This window comes from Arachis stenosperma, chromosome 7 (genome assembly GCF_014773155.1).
Source record: "Arachis stenosperma cultivar V10309 chromosome 7, arast.V10309.gnm1.PFL2, whole genome shotgun sequence".
Lineage (NCBI taxonomy): Eukaryota > Viridiplantae > Streptophyta > Magnoliopsida > Fabales > Fabaceae > Arachis > Arachis stenosperma.
The window spans coordinates 56,659,126-56,685,587 of NC_080383.1; the positions used below are offsets into that span (position 1 = coordinate 56,659,126).

Here is a 26,462-nt window from a genome sequence, read left to right on the forward strand (position 1 = left end):
CATCTATACTAAATAAGTCCTGATTCCTGCTTCTATACATATATTTCGTTTACAGTGTAAATGAGATATATGTATTTATAAATAATTAAATGTAATTTTCAAAATAATAAAAAAATGTTAATAATATAGTTTGGATTAAACTTTTAAAAATAGAATGTTTCAGATAATAGAGAAGATGGATAATTTTAAATAATAGAAAAGATAGGAAAGATTGATTGTTCATTTAAACTAAACACGTTAAGTGCTCCGTCTCACTATTAACACGATTATCTTTTTTCTAACTGCCCACTATTAATACTATTGTTTCTAACTGATAAAATTTTAAAATTTTTTATGTACTCTCTTTATTAATTTTTAAATTAAAATTTTTAAAATGTCCACTATCAACACTATTGTTTATAACCGTTTGCCAATTGTTAGGCAAGGTTGATGGAGATAGTGGGAAGAGAATTGAAACGGCTATCTACCATATAGATAGTGGGAGATAATGTGAGAGATAAAAAAACGGTTATCTCTCACGTTATCTCTCACTATCCACGTGGGATAACGGTTTTAATTTTCTTCCGATTATCCCCATCAACATCTTCTAACAATTGGGAAACAGTTATTTTTATTTTTCAAATTTAAATCAATCCAATTGGATCATAGTTTAATCTAAAATCTTTTATGTACTATTTTTTAGTATTAATTGATCAAACATATCTATTTTAATTTTTTCTACCAGTATTTTTATGTACCATTTGCATATTAAAAATTTGGATTATTGATATTATTAATATTTTTTATTATTTTTAAAAAAATTTATTTTTATTAAAAACACATGTATCTGAAAACATATCTCGTTTACAGTATGTGTCGCGTCCACCTCTCTTATCTCATTTAAATGAAATATGTGCAAAATTATTTGGTTTACAATGTAAACGAAACAAGAGACTGATATTTATTTTAATAAATATTTTTAAAATTATATATTTCGATAATTATTATATTTATTTAATTTATAAAAATAAAAAATCCCATAATAACAAGGGGAATATAAAAGTTGCTAACTTTGGTTTAGTGAAGTGGTGAGTTACTTTGTAGGGGTGAAGTGGTGAGTTAATTCAGATGAATAATAGTGAGGGAGAAGATGGAGTCAGGATGAAGAGTTGGGTTATTAAAGTTTATTTTAGTTCTGATTTTGGCAAGATTTTCATGGTTTAAGATTAATTTTTGGATCTTGTTTTTGAAGAGTTGAGATGAAAAAATGATAAAAAAAAAAGTGTATTTTAGGAGTTTAATAAAATTTTTAACAGAATTAACTCTAAATTCATTGATTGGATATTTTTTTCAAATGATATTCATCTTTTGTAGAGACATTAGTTTAATTTTTTTTTATTGTTAATTTTGTTAGTACTCAAATTTTTAATAATAAAAAATAGCTATTTCAATATAAATATTCATATATTATCAGTAATATTTGCGTGTGTACTTGGTACAATCATATTATATGTATATGTTAAAATTAATCAATAAAATTAGTTATTTGTATATATATTATATATTAAAAATAAATTAAATAATATATTTATTTATATAATAAATATTTGGTTGATTAATTCTTTTTGTATATATAATATTTTTATTATTAACATTTATGACTATTATATATTTGTAGATATTTATAATTTCCTATGAAAGTTAAATACATAATAACTAAAATTTGGATTTAACTTTTAGAATCGGCTGATATTACGATTTAAAAAAAACACTTAATTTTATAAATTTTATGCTAAACCAAATAATTTTACTATCTAAATCTTATTAAGATCTCATATTTTATTTATTTGACTTATTTTTTAATTTTACATTAAATTTCAATGTTCTCTACCTTGGATGAAAATAATTAATGCGAATTAGATGGATAAGATTCAGATACTTGTTTCTACTCTCTAGCTACATTTATGAATAGATATTTAAAGACAGTTTAACTCCTGCCTGGTAGAGACTAAAAAGAAGATAAGAAGTACTAATAGATATATAATTAGAGGGATGTAGCTAAGAATTAATCCAACGTGTCCCCACGCAGTTGCACATAGATAGGCACCATTCCAAAAGTTTCCCATGAGCATATAGGTTACGGCAAAGCTCCTAGTCTTTACAGACAACTCATCACTCCCACAAGCTCCGTGTGACATTGGAATGCTAATTCCACCATCATCCCTTGTCTTTTTACTCTGATCAATCAATCAAACCTCACCCTTTGTCCTTTTTAGGTGACTTGTGTATACTCCTCTTTCCCTCTCCGCTTCTGAATCATACAGCAATGGCATCTTTTTGGTCATTGATCAGAAGGTCCGGGACCTTAATTCATCACAAAAAAAAATTGGCCTTTTTAGGAATAGGATCAGCACCTACCTTTTCTTCATCTTCCTCATCACCATTTATGAAAAGGCCATGTGCAGCATCAGCGCCTTATATCAACAACCATTTCCGATTCTTGCAGCGATTTGAGTCTACAAAAGCTGAGGCGGCACAATTGGAGTTACAGCACTATGTCACCGACGACGATGATAACAACCAGGTAATGCATTAATTACTATACCAAATTATTATCATTAGAGTCAAAGAGTTAATTAATTTGGTTTATATATCTTGAGATACACAGAATGGGGAGAATGACATTGAAAGTTTGAAACAACATGCACCCCCTTTTTTTTTTGTCTCTCTTATTGATGAGAAATATAAATAATTGGCTTAAAGGTTATCTCTTTACACACGTGTCGTGTCGCATCTCTGTACGAGCTTTTGTAAAATAACAAGAGAAATGTTAGGGATAGTAATTTTGTATTTTATAATCATCAATTGATTATTAATAATATTTTTAATAATATAAAATTTTATCTAATGATAAAAGATCATTTATTTTTTTTATGATTAAGTGTCTGCTATAAAATACAAAAGTTGTTAGACCCTGCACTTTTTCAAATAACGATTTCGGAAAATAAAGAATTTCTTTAAGTTTTTGCTTCTTTTCTCGTTTCTAATTATGGGTGTGTTTGGTAAACCCGTTTCAGAGAATAAAAGTGTGTTGAAGTTCCTTGAATACTGCTTTTTTACTGGAAGCAAAAAATTGTTGCTTCGCGTTCACTCTTGATGATCATTATTGGTTTTTTCCAAAAGAATTTTCATATTTGTTTCAAGTCATTTTAAATATTTTAAATTTTTTTTGAATTTTTAGTATTTTTTTATATTTTGGTTATTTTATTAAATTTGTTATTTTAATTCTATTATAATATGAATTATTAATCTTATTAAAAATGATAAAGTAAATAAAAAACTAATCATAAATAACAATGGAATCATAAATAATAAAATTTTACAGTCCAAAATAATACTAAATAAAAGAATACTGAGAGTACTAATAAAATTATAGAATATTTTTTTTGTTTGACATTGTGAAATTTATTATTATAATTCTTGTTCATTGTTTATTATTTTATTTGTTATAATATGTATTATTGTTCCTATTGAAAATAAAAAATTAATTATAAATAATAATAAAAACATAATTAGTAAAAAATTAGAATCCAAAACAGTAAACAAAATAAGATGATTGAGAGTACTCATAAAAAGTACTAAAATATATTATTTTATATGTTATTTTTAGTTTAATAAATAAATATTAATTTTATTAAAAAAATTATAACAAATTAAAATAAAATTTTATAAAAAATATTATATAAAAATATACTAAAAGAAATATAAAAAGAATTAAATATATTAAAAAATAATATTATAATTTAATATTATATTTTTTTAGTAATTAACTAATTATCTATCTAAAAGTGATTTTAATTAATATTATCCAAACAATTTCTATATGTTTTTGTGTAGTTACGGCTACGTTTCAACTGTTTTAAGATAATAACCATAACGTCTTTGATTTTATAAGCATGAATTAATTTTTTTAAACGGATTATAGTTGTAGTTAATTGTTTGTTTTTTTAAAAAAAGTTCATCACAATAAAGTGGAGCATATAGTGGAGTATATAGAGTTAGATAAATATTACAATCTATGAAATAAATAATCATAATAAATACTAAAGTCCTTTAATCATCTCTCACATAGTCATCAACAACTATCTTACCAATCTTTATAGCTATTAACCGTCCGCCCAGGTGCTTATTCTTAAAAATATGAAATTTACTTTAGTTCTTTAGATTAATAGACTAAATTAAATCATTTAGATCTATAAAGTTAAGCCAAAAAAAGTTAACAGATTACATCGAGTTTAAACATTTTTTATTAACTGAACTGGTGATACAAGGATTAATTCGATTCACCAATATAAACTTCAATTGGTTATCGGATCGAAACTTATTATTGAAATTGTGTCATCTCTTTGAAAGAATTCATCTTTTGTTTATTGACTACTATATAAGAGTTTTTATTATTTTTATTTTTATATATATTTTTAGTACAAACTTGATCCAATCAGGGAGAAGAGTTCGTAAAATGGTTTATGATAATCAGTTTAGTTAATTAATTTCTTTAATTTTAAAATAGCCATCAAAATTAATTAATCTCCCAATGCTGCCAAATAAAATTCATTCCCCACACCTATGGCACCTGCAATAATACCACCCACTCATGTAAAAAAATCATACTCTCATACAACTATATATAACATCATAACTACTCCTCTTTCAGTTCCACCTGTATTCAATTATTCCACTTTGAGTCCTTTTTCATTTGCACGTCCCACTTGAGGGCGTCAGTTTAAAATTATGTATGCTTTTGATACAATCCGTTTAGTGAGACCCATACGCACCAAGTGTCCTCTTTACTTCTTGCGTCTTTCATTTTGCTAATTGTTTTAAAAGACTTTTTTACTCATAAGAGGAGAAGAAGTTTGATCACAATATACAACCACCACCTCACAATATCACCTACAACTATTCTCCTTTCCTACAATACAAACATATTTAACCAACATAGGGTCCCCAATCATACCAACAAATAAAAAACTGATTAGTCACTTCATCCATGAATTTTCAGTCACATCAGTCCTAATTTTTATACAGGTGTTACAAATAAATATATTTATTGATCTCCTAATATTTAACGGGAGATGATGATGCTAAAAGCTTAATACTTTAAGTAAAAAAATTACAAAAATGTTATTTATACACCAAAACCAGTCATTAATATATTTACGTATAAATATGTGTAGTTTAATTTATTTTTGATGTATATTTTTATTTTAACATATATTTTATACTAATAACTAATTTTGATAACTGATTTTGGTTTAATATATTTACGTATAAATATGTGTGATTTAATTTATTTTTAATATATATTTTTATTCTAACATATATTTTATACTAATAACTAATTTTGATAACTGATTTTGGTGTACATAGTGGTTACAGTACAAACAAATATAGGTGAAAAATATTAATCACATTTGATATATCTCATTTAAATGGCATAATCTCCTCGTACTCAATTAAGAAGTCGCGAATTCGAGTCTCTTATTTTTGGTAAAAAAAAAATTTAATTAGGGACGTGCATAACAGATTTTTACATTTACCATAAATAGAAATCAAACCCAGTTTTTAAAGATATGGGGTGTGTTTATGAAACACGTTGGAGAGGATAAAAGTGCGTTTCAGTGCTTTGAATGCTGTTCTTTGATGTTTGGTAACTTTTATTCTCTGAACGCCAACATAATTTTGCATCCCAAAAGTAAGCAAGAAATTATAGCGCAGCTTCTGCGTTTACTGAACACACGTTTAGGTTGTTGCTAGTTATTATTAATTTTTCCATAATTTTTTTTAAATAAATACTTAGAATATTAAAATAGTTATTCTAATTTTTGTATATTATTTACTATTTTAACTTTTTTTAATATGTATTATTATTTCTATTAAAAAAATTAAATAAAAAATTAATTATAAATAATAATAAAAACATAACTAAAAAATTAGAATCTAAAATAATAATAAAAATAAGATTATTAAAAGTACTTAAAAAGAATACTAAAATATGTTATTTTATATATTATTTTTAATTTAATAAATAAATATTAATTTTTATAATAAAAAAATACTTAAAAAATTGTCAATTTTTATATGTTATTTTTAATTTCATAAATAAATATTAATTTTTATTATAATAATAAAAAATTATAATATACTAAAATAAAATATTATAAAAAATATTATATAAAAAATACTAAAAAAGATAAAAAAATTAAATATACTTTAAAAAAATAATATTATAATTTAATATTATATTTTTTAGTAATTAATTAATTATTTATCTATAAGGGATTTTAATTAATATTATTCAAACAATATTTATTTTATCAAAATTAATTTTAGTAAAAATTATCAAACATAAATTATATTGACACAAACTCAATTTTATCCGATATTAATTCTATAAAATCACTTTTATTCAAACTTCAGTTTGTCCAACCTAAATCCAAAACACAGATGATTGGTTGAATTTTAACTTGAGTCATCAATCCCCTATGTGTAATAGAATGAAGAATGAAAATTACAGTTTTTATAATAGAAAAAAATAAAAAATAAAGATATTATGTGTAATGTACATTTTTTTTGAAAAAATAATTATAATTTTTATTCTTTACAGAATATTATTCTACACTAGAAAATTTTTTGAAAAACTAAAACAGATTAAGCGCCAGTTTGGTTATGTTTATAAATGATTTTTTTTATTTATAGTTTATAAAAAGTTATAACATTAATATTTGGTATGATTTTTATAAATAATTTGTGATTTTTTAAAAAATTATTTAAAATATTTATAGAAAAATTTAAAAATATGACTTTTTCTGTAATAAAATTTTTTTATTATTTTCCTTACAAAATAAAAAAATATTTTTATAATAAAAAATTAAATATAAAATAAATCATTTTTAATATAAGCTCTTGTATTTTAAATTTATTTTTTAAAAGAGTTTAATATAATTAAATTATTTATCTAAACTGGTATAAATTTTTTTTTAAATTTGTTAAAAAAAATAGTAATGGAAGTCAATTTTTTTTTAATTTTGAAAAAGATTGATAAAAATAAAACTAAACGCCCAGCCGGACCTAAAACTTACGTAGCTTACCACATATAACTAAGTTAGGTACACCTAATAATTTATTGGTTCAATATGATAGGGCTCGCAGCAGACGTCTCAATTGTTTGGACCATAAAGGTCTGAAAAAGGTCTATCTTATTGAATTTTAATGTGTTCTTATCCACTATCTATCTATCCATCATGGAGATAGTGTTTAATATTTTCTAAATGACAAAAAAAATATTTTTTATTTTTTAACATTATCAAAATCTATCAAAATTATCTCTAATATTTAATTTAATTTTTTTTAAACTTAATATTATAAAAAACAATCAATTTTATTTTTTAATTCAAATTTTATTTTTATTATATCTCGTTACAAGTGCTGTCGTCGTTTCCGTGACATACTATTAATTTTATTATATCTCTTTATTAACTTTTATTTTTATTACATCTCTTTCATGGTTATCTCGTACTATTTTATTGTGCCTTTGTCAATGAAAATTCGCTAGAATGTTCTTAAATCAATATTTTAATATTTAAATGGCAGGTCATAATCCAACAAGAACAAAAATAGTAAACACGTGATAAAAACTTTATCAATAATAAAATTTTAAATAATTGAACATATTTCAAATAAATTATTATTATTATTATTAATTATTATTATACTAAAATTAATTATTAAATTAATTAACAGTATAAAATATAATAAAATAAATTAAATAATATACATTTAATTTTTGATATCTACATAATATTTTCTAATTATTGATTGGATATACCTGCTATTATATTATTGATCACAATTGAGTAGTGTGCACATGGAGTACCAAAAATCACTTATGAATGGAATTAAGGGATGAATATTTTTTTTGAAATGCTATACATACAAGTTTTTTTGGTATACAAGTTATACAAGTCACTTAGGTAGTCTTCGTCTCTATTTCAATACCTCAAACTAAATGTTACCTTATATAATGCGTACGTGAAATTATGTTGTTCCTCTTTGTATCCTGCGTTTCTCCTCCTCTTCCTCCTTTATGTTTCTCCTCTTTTTTTACGTGTTTTATCTTTATCGTCTCTTTTTTTTACTATAGTTATTGTTGCTGCATTTTTTTCTTTCTTATTTTTCTATTGATTTTGCAATATTATGTATTTTTTTCTTCTTTTGATTTTTTTTCCTAAGAAGAATTATGAGAATATGAAACAAGATAAGGAGGAGAAAGAGGAAGAATTTTGAATTATGCAGAACTTATCAGTACACATACACAAAAAATTCTTAAACAATACACTTGATTATCTTCGTATTACACCTAAATTTGTTGCAAATACAGAAAAATGTGTCCTCTAATGCTACATTTTTTTCCTTCTTTTTTTCTATTTCTTTTTTCTTTTAGTTGAATGAATATAAGTTCATCCTCTTCCAAATAAATTTACAACATTTTGTATTTCTTCTTTATTTTTGTTTGATTTTGTTTTGTTCTTGTTCTTGTTAAAAGAGTAAAATAAGAAAAAATTTGAAAAGGTAAAATAAAAAGAAAAAGATGAATAAAAAAAAGAAGAAGATGGTGATAATGATGAAAAAAGAAGCAACAAAAGATGAGAAGAGAAAGAATTTTGAATCATGCAAAATTTATTAGCACACATACACAAAAAATTTTTAAACAATACATTCAAATATTTTCGTGTTACATCTAAATATATTCGTGTTATACTCAAATTTGTTGCAAATACAAAAAAATATTTCTTCTAATGATGCATTTTTTCTTCATCTTTTTTTCTTATTTATTATTTTTTTGTTGAATGAATGTAAGTTCATCCTCCTCTAAGTAATTTTACAACATTATATATATTTTTATTTATTTTTTTATTTTTATTCTTGTTAAAAGAGTAAAATAAGAAAAAACTTGGAAAGGTAAAAAAAAGAAGAATAAAGAAAAAAAAGATGATGATGACGATGATGATGATAAAAAAAGAAGAAGAAGAAGTAGCAGAAGATGAAGAGGAGGAGGGGAAAGAAGAAAAAGAGTTTTAAATTGTGCAGGATAACGAATTTAAATGCACCTTAATTTACTCAGAAATGAACCGAAATTACATAACAATTGTGATACAATTAACTAAAAAATAACCGAAATTACATAATGATTACGACATATAAACTCTTAAGACTGAATCATGAAAAAAAACACATCCAAAATTAATATGTTTCTTCTTTTTTTCATTTGATATTTTTTCTCTTTTTCTTGATTTTATTCCTCTTAAGAGAGTGAAATAAAAAAAAATATAAGAAATTGAAAAAAAAGATGAAGAAGAAAGAGATGAAGAAGAAGAAGAAGCAGTAGGAGATGAGGAGGAAGAGGAGAAAGCATTTTGAATTGTGCAGGACAAAAAGTTCAAATGCCTCTTAATTCACTCAGAAATGAACTGAAATTACATAACAATTGCGACATAAATGTATATCTAAGTATTTGACAAATTGGTTGGGTTGCCTCGTGCTCCAACTTTTAATCGCTCGAGAACAAGGATGGAACTTAGCAGTTTTGCACCGATTGTCCGGCATTGAATGCGATTACAGTTAAGGATAAATTTCTGATACTGACAGTGGATGACTTACATGGCAAGCAACACAGAGAACATATATTCTCCAAATTGGATATGAGAAAGGGTATTACCAATTCCTCGTTGATCCTTCTAATAGGTACAAAATAGCCTTTAAAACTCATCATGGCTTGGAAGAATGGATAATTATCTCATTTAATTTGGCTTAACTAAGCGCCAGCTACTTTTCAAGCTTTGATGAACTTTGTGAGGAAGTTTATTAATATTTTCTTTTTTATTAAATGACATTGTTGTATTAGTTGTATATAATACTTCTTGGGAGGACCATTTGTTTCGCCTAGAAACTGCTTTAAAATTAAGTTTTCTTTTGGCATGACTGGTATAGAATACCATTTTTTAGGCCTAGTTGAAACAATTACATGCATTTTTGGACTTGTCTGGATACTAAAAATACTTCACTAAATAATATGTTAGTATTGCTGCCCTTTAACTGATTTATTAAAGAAAGACAACTTTGAGTGGTCTTAGTTTACTAAAAGCTTTTCACTCTGTCAGGTCATTGATTTTCCTGGTGGGAAAGTTGCCTTCACTTCGGAGATGAGATTCATTTCCGAGTCTATTCAGAAAAGGGTGCCTTGCTATAGAGTTCTTGATGATAATGGGATGCCCATGAAATACAGCAACTATGTACAGATCAGCAAAGAAATGGCTGTGAAGATGTACTCGGACATGGTCACTCTTCAAACTATGGACAGCATATTCTACGAAGTGCAGCGTCAAGGAAGAATTTCCTTCTACCTCACCTCAATGGGAGAAGAAGCTGTTAACATTGCATCTGCAGCTGCACTTTCTTTTGATGATGTCATTCTGCCCCAGGTTCGTCTACCATCTTAAACTTGGTGTTCTCTACTGGAGCTCAACTTTTTTTTTTCATAGTTTCTAGTATCATACTTTCTGCTATTTTGAATCTCCTGTACATACAGAATAATTGAAATTCCAATGTACTTCAGCTCCTAATGGTTATAATTTCATAATTTATTAACTAAGTATTCACATTGAACTTCATATTCCTAGAAGATAGTCATAGATATTTTAATAACAAAAATATTACGTGCACAACAAAAATAACCACCAAATTAGTTATCATATATTTGTGTATAAGTACATGTATTATTTAATTAGTTTCTAGTGTGTATTTTGTATTTCAACATATATTCATGTAGATAGTTGATTTAGTGGCTAATTTTTTATATAGATGTAACATAGTTAACAAAAATGTTTCTGCACACAAAAAATCAGTCACGGTGTATTTGTGTATGTTTTAGTAAAGCTTGCACATATTGGAATGCATCTTTGTTGACAATGTAAATGTCTAATCTGTTGGAACTGCTAGTACCGGGAGCCAGGAGTGCTATTGTGGCGCGGTTTCACACTGCAACAATTTGTGGACCAGTTGTTTGGAAACACAAGTGATTTGGGAAAAGGCAGGCAGATGCCGATACACTACGGGTCTAACAAGCATAATTACTTCACAGTGTCGTCCCCCATTGCGTAAGAACAAATTAAAATCATTCCAATCAAATTGTTAATTGGTGGCATGCACTCTGAATAAATCTAATGTTATTTGGCAAGAAATTCAGGACACAGCTTCCTCAAGCAGTTGGTGCCGCCTACTCCCTTAAAATCGATGGCAAAAGTGCGTGTGCAGTCACTTATTGTGGCGACGGAGGCACCAGTGAGGTCTGTAAAAAGGATGGTGAACAATCTCTCTTAAAATAAGTACTAATCGCTTTTTTTTTTTTTGCTTCTCTTAAAATATTGCAGGGTGATTTCCATGCTGGTTTGAACTTTGCTGCAGTAATGGATGCCCCAGTTATTTTTATCTGCCGTAACAATGGATGGGCCATCAGTACACCAGTAGAAGAACAATTTCGAAGTACATTTTTTCTCTTCTTTTCAAATTCTGCCAATTGTTTCTCTGAATTTGTTTTTCTGAAAAATGACTTACGTACCTCCAACGAGCTTAAATCCTATCAAGTTCAGGTCTGTATGGTGTTTTTTCCCCTCTAAATCTTTTCAAAATTATTTATGGAGTTTTTCCCCCCCTCTAGAAATGGTGTTTATAAAATTTGACATATTACTATTTTGCATCAATATTAATTACATGTTTATTCCATAAATAAATAAGGTTAGTAAGATAACCTTAATCAAAAAATAATATTAGGCCAAAATAAAATTTTCTAAAATTTTTACAGCATTAATAAATTCTAAGTTATATATTGGCCCAAGATCCATCAAGATACAATATATTCTTCTCCCTGTTGAAGAATTTGCATTGAGTCAAATAGTTATAACACCTATAAGCTTATTTTATGCTTGTTTGGATAGGTGATGGAGTAGTAGTGAAAGGACAGGCTTATGGAATCTGGAGCATCAGAGTAGATGGAAATGATGCTCTTGCTGTTTATAGCGCAGTTCATACTGCTCGTGAAATTGCGATCAAAGAAAAAAGACCAGTTCTAATCGAGGTGGGGGTGATCTCCTTGCATGCTAAGATAATTTTGCATTTGTTTTATATCATAGCAGTTAAGTGTATGACAAATACTATACTAAATAACTTCCAGGCTCTCACTTATAGAGTAGGACACCACTCTACATCAGATGATTCAACCAAGTACCGGCCAATTGATGAGATTGAATATTGGAAGATGGAAAGAAATCCTGTGAATAGATTCAAAAGATGGGTTGAAAGGAATGGTTGGTGGAGTGATCACAATGAATCGGAGCTTAGAAGCAGCGTGAGGAAGCAGGTAATTATAATGGTACGAGCTCAAAAATATATTTTTGTAATTCCAATACAAAGGAAAAGAATGGTAATCTTATCAAGTCATCAAGGCCTTATTATTGAAAGAATCACATTATGTTAATCTGACTCAAGTACAAGGAATATGGCTTTTCCGCTTTTCAAGTAAGTCATTACATTTGCCTTTGAGTTGGACTCTTGGCCTTCGTGATCTCCAAGGTTTATATAATGTGATTCGTCTAGTAATCAAATCTGAGTTGGACTCTTGGCCTTCGTGATCTCCAAGTTTTGTATAATGTGATTCATCTAGTAATCAAATCCTTGACCACGATAAGATTATTATTTTGTCCATTCGTATTGGAGTTACAAAAATACCTTCTTGAACTCGCATCTATAATTTTGCTAGTTCCACTTTAGACACACACCAAACTAGTTAGACAACTTTTTTTTAACTTAAAGTTTCTTCCCTCAGTTGATGCAAGCTATCCAGGTGGCAGAGAAAGCACAAAAACCTCCGCTCAGCGACCTATTCAACGACGTCTATGACCGACTACCATCGAACCTTGAGGAGCAAGAGAGATTACTTAGAGAAATTGTCAAGAAGCATCCAGAGGACTACCCTTCTGATGTTCCTTTGTAGTTTCAAATAAGGATTTGTACAAAGTTCGACCTCCAACCCCAAAAGAGTTAAAAAAATTTAGGGGTCCTGGAGGTTTCTCTTGGTTTTATTATTATGTATTGATTTCAAACAGAAATCTAACCAGAAAGCAGAGTGAAGAATAAACCCTTTATTGAGTGTAAAATAAAATTGCAATTATCATAGATAGGCTCTTACATGCATTGCTATGAAAGCCACAAAGAAGGGGGGGAACTTTTAAAGTTTGTAACTCTTACATGCATCACTCTTATTCTTAAGAGCGTTTGTATTGGAGTATATTTTCGTATAGGGAGTGTTATATGAATAACTCCTTTAGTAAAAAATAAGAGAATATTAGAGTATTTTAATATGTTTGGCAAAATTTTAGTAGTAAAAGATCTTTTCCTAAAGGTTTACTCAAACAAATTATATTCTCTCCTTTTTTTATTTTGTTTTTTTTCTCCTTTTTTTTTTCAAAGGAAAAACATATAAAAAAAGAGAAATAAAAAAAAATGAAGAGAAGTAAAAAAATAGGAAGAGGAGAAGAAGAACAAAAAAAAATGAAGCAAAGAAATGTAGAATTTATGCATTTTCATTATGTATATTTTTTCAAAACTTTCTATGTTTTTTCCCCAAAACATTTGTTAGAGGAAATTTTGTCTCTAAAATTAACCAAAACAAGAAATGCACAAAAAATTGTGAAGCTAAACACATCAAATTGTGAAGTTGCACACAGAATGATTATATAGATAAAATGAAAAAAATACAAAAATTCTTAACTACAAAACGCAAAAATTTAGTAAAAAAAAGGAACTCATAATGATATATAATATACTTCAATGGCTAAGCACATAATTATATTTTAATAAACATAGAAATTCAAAAACAAGTCATAAATGACACTAAATTTTTGTGTTTCTATCTACAGATTTATTTGTTTTCTTCAAAAAATTTTATTTTTTATTGAAGATTTCTTACAAGAAAATTTGTTTCTTAAAGTTAAAAAAAAAAAACAAAGAAACACAAAAATTTCAATAACAAGTTAAGAAACAGATTAATTTGCGAAGTTGAACACAAAATAATTACATGGACAAAATTAAAATTACAGAAATTCTTAACTACAAATTAATAAATTTTACTATACAAATACAAAAGCTTCACGGAAAAAAAAAAAAAAAAAGAAGGAAACTCAAGCTTATATGTGACTGTTTGTCTAAAATCAGCTCAAATAATTTTGCGCCCATGGGATGCACTGCTTTTATGAACTTTGAATTTATTAAATAAAAATTAAAAAATGCTATGAAAGAAGAACATTAAAAGAATTTAATAAATATAAAATATATTAATACATAAATAAATAAATATTTTTAATATACAATATTTTAAAATGACAATTGTAACCTTTTGTTTTAAATAAATAATATAAAGCATATAAATACATAAAGTTATAAATCTTTTTTTATTCATTATAATCAATTATTATGCAATAAATTTTATAATATTAAAAATTTCATTTTAAAATGTTATTTTTAATTACAACTTATAAAATATAAAATAAATAAATTTTGTTTTATATTATTTGACATATGATTAGAATGTTTTGTTAAAAAATTAAAAAATATTAAACAACTACCTTTATTAAAAATATTATTAATATAATTTTTATCCAAATATTTATAAATATGTATTTTATTTAAAATATTATATATAATACATGAAAATATTAAGATTTTTTTATTTGGCTCACTTTCTTTCTTAAAAATTTTTCTGGTTGGTTTTATTTGTATTTTTAACAAATAGAAATAGAAAATAAATAACATTATTGTTTTCACTTGTTTTAACACAGAAATATAAGTAAACATTTATGTTTATAAAAAGCAAAAACTAGAGAAGATATGAAAATATAAATTATTGATACTAGTATTTGTCATAATCAATCACAATGTTTTAAGAACAAAATTGAAAAAAATTATACTATATCTCTTTTTTATTGTTAACCCAACTTAATCAAGTTGAGGCGAGACAGAAATATGCAAGAGTCAAATCATGTTTCACATTCCTATAATTTTTTTACAAAAATAAAATTTAAAAATACTACTTATAAAAATACTTCTTCATCCATAATTTTTACTTTCTATATGTCAATATCAGAAAGTCTTGCTTTTATAACTGATATTCTAACTAATTAGTGCTTAGCTACTTTTGCATGTGAAAATTATTTGACACTATACTTAACTTATAAAAATGAAAGAATGTATCTAATAGTAGGTTAATTAAGGATGGTTAAGTTCTAATCATGCTATTTTCTCTATATATTTTTTACATGAAAGTTGTTCTAAGGTGTTACCTAAAATCAAGGTGGATTTCGGCTTAGACGTATGGTCCAAATGCTTTTGAGTGAGCATTTTGATTTGTTTGTCGAACAGTGGTGGGAGTACCTATAAGGAATTCTGATACTTAAGTATGAATAATTTTAGCGGATTTAAGGTGACATTGAATTAGAAAAATATACGAATGTTAGGGTATTTCTAGAATTATAGATGTGATGTAGTCATTTTTTAGGGATGACTTCAAATGATCATGGGTGGTTATTCCCTTACAGAGTGGGAAGTTATCCCATGTTTTAGTTGGTTATCACCTTAGTTGTGATGATCGAAGTATGCGGCATTTGGCTTTCTCTCCAAATCAAGTCGGATGCATGTTAAGAGACCGGTAACCGAGTTAGTCCAACTTGTGTGGATGAGGTTACATGGATTATGTAAGACCCAAAATCTTTGAAAAGTTTTATTATGATCAAGTCTCAAATCCTATAGTTATTTATAGCTTTAATTTCAGAAATTATTTTATTAAAGATAATTAAGACAAGTTTTGATTTATTGAATTTGAGATAAGTTATGATTATTATCCAATTTTATAATTATTTTCTATATTTAGATTATAAAGTTGGCAATTATGAAATAATAGGGATTTACATGATTTCTTAATACTGCTATTTTGGAAAATGAAAAAATTAATTATATTATTTCTAATTATTTGATTTGGGCATTTTATTGAAAATAATTTGTAAAATTAATGAGCAATTTTCAATATATAATTAGTGTTGGATTTAATTGAGTTTCAATTATTATATTATTCCCAATTTTATTCGAAACTACCAAATTACCCCTAATCCTAATTTTCAAAATAAGAAAACCCTAACCCAGTAACCCGTTACTCGACCCGGTTCCCTTTTTGCCCACACTTAGCTCCCTAGCCCTCAGCTGCCGAAACCCTTCCCCCCAAAGCAACAGCACACAGTTTCCCTTGTGTTCCCTGAAAGAAAGGAACAAAGAAAGAGAGATCTGAGGGGGAGTAGAGGTAATCGGAGGAAAAAGAGGGGAGGGGGACCTTGCCGCCACCTCCATCGCGCGCTACTGTCAGCCTGGAACCACCGCCGCTGACGTGTCCTGCCTTGCCGCCGCCGAGCTCGCGAAACAGGGAGAGATGGACTCGCACCGCCGCCACCGCGCCTTGCTGTCGTGACCTAACCATGTCGCCGCCGACCCGTGACGCTGCCTCCAGAACTGCGCAAAGGGCAGAGGGAGGAGAGAGAGATAGTTCGCGTCGGAGGAGAGTAACAGCTCATGCTTCACTGCCGTCACCCATGGGGCCACGAACTGCACCGGTCGCTGCCACGTCGCGTCGGGGGAGGAAGGCTAAGACTGAGTGCCGCTGGGAGAGAGGACGACGCAAGCTGGAGGTCCGGTCGCCGCTGTGCTATGGAGCAGAGTGAACCGCGCCGCGCTGTTGGGGTTCTCACCGTTGCCGGAAAAGGATTCAGGCCGCCTGATAAACCCCGTTTTGACGGTTTATCTTGTATTGATTTTTGGAGATTTTATCACCTTTTACCCACATTTATTCAATGAATTAGCATAGTTTTGTGATTGTCTCCTTATTTGTGCTTAGATGTGAAAACATGCTTTTAGACCCTTAATTTGATGGTTTTAATCTCCCTTTGATTCCACTAGATGCCTTGATATGTTTGTTAGTGATTTCAGATTGAAAAGGCTAGGAATGGATCAAAGGAGTAAAAGGGGAAGCATGCAAAGTGGAGAAATCATGAAAAGTCAAAGAAGTTGAACTCGCCCATGGACGCGCGCGCGCACCTGGCGCTTGCGCGCACCTGCGACTCACCCCATGGACGCGTACGCGTGCTGTGCGCGTACGCGTCGGTACTGGTTTATGATTTTTTAATGAAAACGTGACCAACGAATTCTCAAGGGTTGTGGGGCCCAATCCCAACCAACTTTGGCGCCTAAACTGCTATTTAAAGCCAAGGATTGAAGAGCAAAGGGGGATGCCAATCATTCACACACATTAGGATTAGTTTAGAGTTAGTTTCTAGAGAGAGAAGCTCTCTCTTCTCTCTATAATCAGGATTAGGGTTAGGTTTAGTTCTTAGATCTAGGCTTTAATCTTTGCTTTCTTCTACTTCCATCTCTCAATTCCTTGTAGTTACATTCATCTTTCTTCTACTCCTTTGTTGTAATTTCCTTTATGTTGTTCTTATACTTTGTTGTAGATCTACTATTGTTCCTTCCATTTTCTTTCAATTCAATAAGAGGTAATTCATAATAATTGCTCTTCTTTGCTTTTCTATTGTTGATCTCTTGCCTTTGTAGTTAGATCTCTCTTTAATTCTTGTAATTTATGTTGTTTACTTTTATTGCCTTTTATGTGTTTGTTAAAATGCCTCTTCTAGATATAGTATAGATTTTGTTCCTCTTGGCCTAGGTAGAGTAATTAGTGACTCTTGAGTTATCTAATTCCTTTGTTGATTGGTAATTAGAGAGATTGCTAATTGGTTTGGAGTGCACTAAAGCTAGTCTTTCCTTGGGAGTTGGCTAGGACTTGTGGCTCAAGTCAATTCATCCACTTGACTTTCCCTCATTTAGTAAGGGTTAACTAAGTGGTAGCAATGAACAATTCTCATCACAATTGAGAAGGATAACTAGGATAAGACTTCTAATTTTCATACCTTGCCAAGAGCCTTTTATAGTTGTTAGTTTATTTTCATTGCCAATTACTTTCATGCTTCTTATCCAAAACCCCAAAATAACTCACAACCAATAACAAGATACTTTATTGTAATTCCTAGGGAGAACGACCCGAGGTTCCAATACTTCGGTTTATAAATTTAGGGGTTTATTTTAGTGACAAACAACTTTTTATATGAGAAGATTATTGTTTGGTTTAGGAACTATACTTGCAACGAGAATTCATTTGTGAAATTTTAAACCATCAAAAATCCAATCATCACCGCCGCAGGTGTCGCGGTCGGAGGAGGAACTGCGCCCCTGTGTTCTGACCACCGGGAGTGATTCTGCGACTTCCGGGATCACCGTCGGAGCTCCGGGCTGAGCCTTTGCCACTTGAGACCCTGCTGCCGTCGCTGGAAAAGTTTGCTGGGTAAGGGTTTTAATTGTGGTTTCTGTCCTTTTTTAATTCCGGGAATACTATAGTCGCTGCGTGTTGGTTTCAGTTGTCGTGATCGGAATTTGTCGCCGCTGCCGCTTGAGGTGGCTGCCGGGCTGCCGCCGAACCGGTTCGGAGACCGCCGCCGTTTCGGTTCAGCCGTTTCTCCTTCGGTTCGGTAAGCATTTTTTATTTGAAAGTCTTTTGGTTATTGTTCTGTTATCATACGCTGAGGTTTGTGGCGTTAATTGCTATAAGATTGAGTTTCGGTTGTTGTATGTTGTGATTAGAGTTGTTGAGATTGTGGAGGAAGCAAGTGGAGTCGAGTTGTTGGTTGCCGTCATTTCGAGTTGAGGCGAAAAGAACTTATGAGGCGTTTGGATTATGGATTTGCGTTTTGAGGTAGGGGCGCTTTCCAAAAACTATATTTTATATATTGAAATTATTACATATGGATACTGATGTGAGACAATGTATTTGGTGATTGTATAAGCCTTATGTGATGTTGATATTCCTGGATGAATGTAATTATATGTTTGAATGGATTATTATTTGGTTTCGATGAATGGATTGTTGTGCGATTTTGTGAAACGGAATGCTTTTCAAGTTGATTCTTTTAAAGCTTTGAAATCGAGTTTGATCCGTTGGGAATTGATTTGAGTTGAGTTGACTTTCTTGATAATGTGGAAAATAGAATACACTCTTGAATTCAGCCTGGCTTGCTTTAAATGATCCGGTTTTTGATAAATGATTGTTACTGAACCGTTTCTTTGAAACTTTAGAAATGAGTTTATTCGGCTGATAAAGATTTGATTTTTGAAACGGTTTTCTTGAAATATGGAATTGAGATGACTGTTGGATTTTGGCTTGCCTTGAACTGATTTTGGATTTTGGACTGTTGAAAAAGATTGTGGACTATTGTGTTGGGACCCGAACCGGGTGGCAAAGTCCAAGTTTTAGGGGAGGTGCTGCCAAAATTCCGGTAGAATCCGAAACTTTACTGAAATGTTATTCGAAAACTTATGAGTTAACGGCTTCTACTATTTTATTTGAATTATCAAGAAAAGGATGATTCATGCTTTTGAAATGAATTATTAAAGAGGAAATTGTGATTTAGTCTTGCTTCTTAAGAAAGGCATTGTATCTCTTTCAGGAGAAAGTTATTTCGATGAAACTTATGTTTTAAGGCTGTTTTAAATGTGACAAGGGCAATGCCTTTGAATTTGACTTGAGGATTTCAATTAGAGGAGTTTCAATGACTTTGAAAGAACTTGAATGTCTCTTGGCATGTTTCATTTTGAAATGTTTTGAGAAAGGTTTAAAGTACTCTTTGAATTCTGAATTCTTGCAAGACTAAAGCAATTTCGAACAGTTGAAACGTTCTAGAATTTATCATGGGGGTTGAAGTTGGTTTTGCCTAAGTAAAGGAAACAGATTTGAAAGAAGTGAATGATTACGTGACTCGGTTTGGCTTAGATCCTATTTTATTACTCAAATCGGAAGGCCAATGTTTTAATGATTTTAAATGAATTTGGCGAAATGAGTTATGTTATTCTCCCCTAAAGACTTGGGACTCTGACGAGAAACTTTGTTATAAAATCCCATTGTTGGATGGATGATTTTGAATTTTTCAAAGTGAATCTTTAACTTTCCATGGTTATGGAAGTTTTGGAAAGAGGATGCCGAGAGTGGCATTGTTTTAAAAGGGAAATTTACCTTGAGTAAAAGTGGCTTATGAGCCTGAGATGATTTGAGAAATGAGATCTTTAAAGCCAAGGCTGAAAAGAGTTGAAACTCGATTTCAAAGTGAAATGAATTAAGAAAAAGTGATTTATGGCTTAAATGCCGATTTTATGAATTTAATGATGTTGAATGGTGGAAGTGCTGTTTTGTTATGGGCCTGAATGGCTGTGTATGATTATGAATATTGGATGGTTCTGGATTGAACCGTGAGCCGGAATGGCTATGTATGATATGAGTATTGGCTGGTTCTGGACTGAACCGTGAGCCGGATGGCTGAGATGGATGTTGATCCATAGATGAGAATGAATGCATGTATATGCTGAATTATTGATAATTGTGATTTGTACTTCCACTATCAGAGGCACGAGATCCTTGGGAGAAAGCAGTGGCTAGCCACCACATGCTCTAGGTAGAGGCTCGAGACTCTGCTGACCCTATGTCATAAGGGTGGCCGAGCACTGTGAAAGCTCCGGATGAGCTCGCCCCCGTAAATATTCACCAGTGAAGGTGATGGATATGGATCATGATTATGATCAAGTTTATGATGAGTATAACTCGAGTTGGGGATGCACGACAGAGGGACAGTCCAATGGTTAACTACCAGGACTTGTCGGGTTGGCTCTATAACCAACAGATGATATCATCAGCCACTAGGACAGTCATTTATCATATGCATCTATGTGATATTGTTTGGGTGTGCAAATTGTACTTGGTTTGCCTTTGTGATTAATTGCTAATTGTTCTACTTACTGTAATTGTTTGTTTGTGCTTGAACTTCCTATTTGTGTTTACAACTGGGACTCTGTTGGATTGTGGTGATTGGTTGTTGGTTGGATTGTTTGGGCCTAGGGCCATGGTTGAAATGAGATGGACTGATGGTTGGTTTCGGTTTTGTGTTTCTGATTTAGAAAAATATGAAAGGCTATTTTGTTCAGCATAGATAAACCTTTTTGAAAGGCTTTTGAGTTTTTGAGAATTGAACGGTTCCTCTTTCAGAAAAGATTTCCGACTTTACTTTTATTGTAAACCGTTGTTTATGAAAAGAGGCATAAGATGGTTATTAATCACTGGTACGATATATCTTCACGTATCCTATTACAGTAATTCCCAAAAACCCTCTACTGAGAACCCTTTCGAGGATGATGTTCTCACCCCCTACATTTTTCCCCTTTTAGGATATGGGCGCTGAAGTCACGAAGAGTTTATTTAATTGTTGTTGTGATGCTCTGTATTGTTTTAGTTATGGTTTATTGTACCCTCGCCTTTATTTTGATATATTCTGTAAGAGGGATAGGAATTGTTTTGGTTATGCTTGTAATATCATTATTTTATATATATATATATATATATATATATATATATATATATATATATATATATATATATATATATATGGATGTACTCTTGACGAGTTTTGTAAGTTGTATGGTATCTATAGATGTACGTTATCGAATGAAAGTATTTTTGGGAGTGATTTTGCGGTTTAAAGTTTTAAACAGGCTCATATTTTAGTATTAAATAGTATAAGTGTCATCGTAGTGTCCGAGCTATCAGAGTCGTGCAGCCGGAAGCGTGAGCTTTGATAGTTAGGGTGTTACAGATTGGGTTCGCTACTGTTGGGCTACTCGTTCTTTGGTGAAAATGTGGGTCGGTTATATTAGTAGACTCAGGTATGAACAGAGTCCCTACCCGAGTTCTGATCCTCAAGTCGGAGCTTGGGTAAGTAGTTGCACGACTTGTCAAAGAGTAGATCATTGAAGAAGTTGTATCAATGTGATCGTAGTCGGGTTAAAACTCGTCGTGATTTTGAAAGGACACGCATTGCTTTAGTGCTTCTTGCATCCTTTTGGTTTTCATTGATTAACGTGGTAGTATTTAAAAGCATTTAAAATGAGATTAAATTTACATTAATGTCCCTATCTTAAAATGTTTTATGAATAATCTTTTTCACAGCTTCATTCTTCTTCTTTCTTTTCGAATCGTCAAACTTTTTATCTTTTATTTTCACTTTCTGGTGACTCTGCGCCCTTTGTTTTGCTATCCATCTTCGCTTATTCCTTACAAGTTATTCAATTTCAGGTTGCTTTTCCTTCTTTTGGTTGTGTGGATAATGTAGTAATGATAGCATCAATGGCTATTTTTGTTGTGCCACCATGGAATTTAAGTGTCACCACAATCACTAGGTGACTCTTGGTGTCCCCACCAGGGGCCCTTCCATCATCTTCAAGATGGAGGTTGTTCTTAGAGATTAATTCGATGTAGTCATAGATGACATTACCTTGATGTATATTTGTAAATCTTAGCAAATCCCTCCCTTTCTATTTTGCAGGTCTCTGAAAAAGAATTGCAAGGAGGGGTATTCATGTGCTACCAACTGAGATACCTGCCGGTTTTGAATGGATGGACCCACAAGTTCTCATAGTAATGTCGTTGTCCAATGAAGGTTATCTAAAAAGAATCCTAGGTGATAGGGTCCTTCTTTCGAAGGTTGGAGGATGCGACTAACAATGAATTCATTTCTCCATTTGACGAGGAAAGGGTTTGCAATACACACATCCTTACACCCCTGATCTCCTCACTTTATGTACGTATACGAGTGCTTCTTTATTAGAATAGGAATGAAACTCCTTTTTATCACCTATCAATCCCAACTCCTAATAGATTGTAAAGTTTTCCCTTCTTAACTTCACCTAAGCTCATGGGATTTTACCGAGTTTATGAGATAGTTTCTAGGTTCTTAGGACTTCGGCCTTCCTTCATCTTTTTTACTTCCTCTTTCATTTAACTACACCGTTTAGTGTTAGGGGCCAACAGCAGCGGACATCCTTCCAAGTTTATCAAGGTGTTCTAGATTTTTTAGGGTTCGTTTCACGACTTCAACAATAAGTTTCTCAAATTAGTTCCCAAGGAGGGTGTCACACCTTTCTTTTTGTCCGAGGAGGACACACCACTATAGTTTATATTGGCTGAGGTCAGAGAAGTTGTCCCTTTCAAGTCAAGTGAGAATGTCCAATTGAAGAAGACATTGTCGTATTTGACTTGTTGAAGGAGTGTTGGGGAAGGCATCCTTTTCTAAACGCCAAAATGTTGATAATAAAACCGCCGAATTATGTAGAAACATAACTTAGTAAGTTAGTGCTTCGATGTGGATAGTTGTATACTAGTTTTTTTTATTAATATGTCACTTTAATAACTTAGCGTTATTTTTCATATTGCAGAAAAAATGACTTCGTCCTCCAAAGCCTTATAACGACTTCAACAACGGTAGGTTGAGGTTGTTGCCACTGCAACTACTGTCACTATTGGTTCAAAATTTAGTTGAAAATTAGACAAATAATAAGTAAGAAGAGTGCTTTCATTAACACTTTGAACGATTACAATGAATAGGCTAGTTACTACTAAGAGTGATTACAAGTTGTAACTCCTAGCCTCTACTTTGATACCTCTGATGGTTTTAGTGGCTAAGAGAAAGGGGGGCTGAATCTTAGCCTCCTTTTTGCTTACTAACACTTGTTGAACTTAGAGGAGACTTTTCTGTTTTTATCTCGTCCCTAGCCACGAGACTTTTTCATTTTCTCTCGTCACTTGGCACGATACATTTTTTATTTTTAGCTCCTGTGCAGTAGAAACAGAAATGGAGTAAGAGAGAGAAAAGATTACACCCAGATATATCCTGGTTCGGCTGCTAAGTGCAGTGCAGCCTACATCCAGTCTCCATCACAAACATGATGAAATTTCACTATAATCTTCCAGATTACAAATTGTAAAGTGCTAACCCAACTTACAAGGGGATTCCCACAGAATCATGAAACACAACATAGATGAACAAAGGAACTCTAAGACATCCATGGCTCTTTCTTTTAATTTTGCACTCTCTGCCTTTTTTCGCTCTATGGATTTTTTATACAAACCTCACTGTTTGTCTTTTTTCCATGAGACTCAAGACATGACAAAATTAAACAGAAAAATTACAAAACAGAATACATTGAAGGAGAAGAAAAACTGCTAGCTTAGGTAACTCTGAGACTTCTGTGCCTTGCACTCTCAAATCTTACTCCTTGAATCAAACCATGACTGTTTACTCCTTTTATAGAGAAGTGAAGCCTTCACAGTTGAACACAAAACCGAGCTTAACTTCTTTTCCTTTAAAACAGAATCGGTTCGGCCACCGAGAGAGAAGAGGAAAACTCATGCATAAACCAACATGCAAATACCTCTAGTCCTTCCTTGGTCATCACTCTTCATAAATCCGAGTGCTCCATCCTTGACTTCCTCTCCAAGATGGATTTCTGGCCCTTGATGCTTCATGATGATGATGACTTCATCTGCTCCAATCTCTGCCTCTTCCATCACTTCGCCACTCTAGCTACTTCCTGTGGTGGTTGAGCAGAGTCAGAGACAAGCCATGCCTCCAAGAATCTCTTCCTTGCTGGCCGAATCTTCTTCTTTCTTTTTGAGTATGAAGGATCCGAGATGACCTCACCAAATCTTACTACATTTGGTGATTATCTCAGCCACAGCATACTTTTGGTTTTCTTTTTTTTGCCATCATTAACTTGATGGTCTTGATGCATAAAGCTTCTTCTTTTCGGTGAGTGTAGCTTCCATGGCTTCCTGGTCAATGACCGAAAGAGAAGAGAGAAAGAGATGAGAGAGAAGATAAAGTGGAATTAAAGGCATGTAATGAGTTTGAATAAAGTAAACCAAGCTGAATTAATTCTTACTCCCCTTTCTTTCTTGGTGGCGTGTAGCATTAATGAGCCATCAAATCAATTGTATAATCTCTCTCATGTTTCCAAGGTCTGCAATAACTCCAATTAATAAAATTTGGATTCCATCAAAGGATAAAAGTGATATCCGTTGAAGTATGCAACACATAATCAAAGGAATGGGTTTCTTTTGTTAAGTGAATAAAACAATATTGTGCCCCATTGCCTTTTAATTTCGGACCAAGCATTTTTGGTCTCATACCAAGACCTTTAATTGGGCTTGTTATCACAATTGCTGGCCCAATTAACAATAACAATTTTTTAGCCACCATGATCTCAATAATTTAACATCTAGGCTGAAAGAAAATTCTTCCAATGGGCTTTGTTTAAATTTGTTCTTCTCTGTTCGGCCCATAAAAGAAACTGCACAGCAAAAATTATTATAATTAACATACTTTAATAAATTAATAATTTTGCTGTTAATAATGTTTGATCATCATCAATTTAAATTAGAGTTTTCCAAACTCATCAATCTCCCCCTTGATGTCAAATATTATTAAAATTGAAATGGAAAGAAATTTAAAGATTGAGTAAACAATACTCCCTTTGAATTTGAATTTCTCCCCCTTTCTAATTGTCACATGGCTCCCCCTTAATATGTGCCATTTTTACCAAGAGAAGCACTTACTTGTAACATTTTAATCAAGCTTCAAATAACACTGTTATTCAACATATTAATTTTGAAAACGTTGAATGCTTGATTTATGAGCAGAATTGAATGATATACAAAACTCATTTGTTATCAATAATTTGATTTTCTGCTCAAACTTTACACACATCAACTGAGCACAAAACAATGTTGTTCAAAAATTTCAATTATTTTCCAGTCAAAATATCAGAGCCATATTATTCAAGTAAGGAAAATATTTTTGAATCACACATGATCAAAACATGGCAGCTGTTAGATATCACAGTTTAAAGAAACTGCCAAAAATAAGTTTTCAAACCAACATGTTTACCAAGATGAATAAGAATATTCCTATTTCAATAAAAGCATGTTCATCAAGATAAATCAACATCCAGGCATTTATATATAATCAGAATAATATATTTGTCAAACAACATCATAAACTACCAAATGCCAAATGCATTTTCAGCAGCAGTAACCATAGTGAAACAAATGCAGTATCAACATGCATTCTCTAAACAAGGGTGATCATAAATTTTTAATTGAAAATTTCATCCCCTGTTTCAGCAGATCCTCCCCTGTTCCCTGTTTATTAGTTTCAATTTCAATTTTGGAGACTAATTTTCCTCCTCCTTTTGTCATCAAGGGGTACCTGCACAAAATATGAAAAACACAACAAAATATCCATAATAAAGTAACAAGAGTGTATCAAAGTATCATAGAGCAGTGAGTATCAAGTCATGCTCCTACAAAAAACAGATTGAGCCTAATGGAGCCAATATCA

At 30.9% G+C, this 26,462-nt stretch overlaps 1 protein-coding gene across 1 annotated transcript; it reads left to right on the forward strand.

Moving 5' to 3' along the window:
- Nucleotides 1-2,026: 2,026 nt before the first annotated feature.
- LOC130940240 (2-oxoisovalerate dehydrogenase subunit alpha 1, mitochondrial-like) lies at nt 2,027-13,443 on the forward strand. Its single transcript, XM_057868330.1, has 8 exons — nt 2,027-2,563; nt 10,200-10,520; nt 11,038-11,195; nt 11,285-11,384; nt 11,469-11,580; nt 12,033-12,172; nt 12,269-12,454; nt 12,920-13,443. Exons 1-8 carry the CDS (start codon nt 2,306-2,308, stop codon nt 13,085-13,087), a joined length of 1,443 nt encoding a protein of 480 aa, XP_057724313.1. The 5' UTR covers nt 2,027-2,305; the 3' UTR covers nt 13,088-13,443.
- The last annotated feature ends 13,019 nt before the right edge of the window (nt 13,444-26,462 follow it).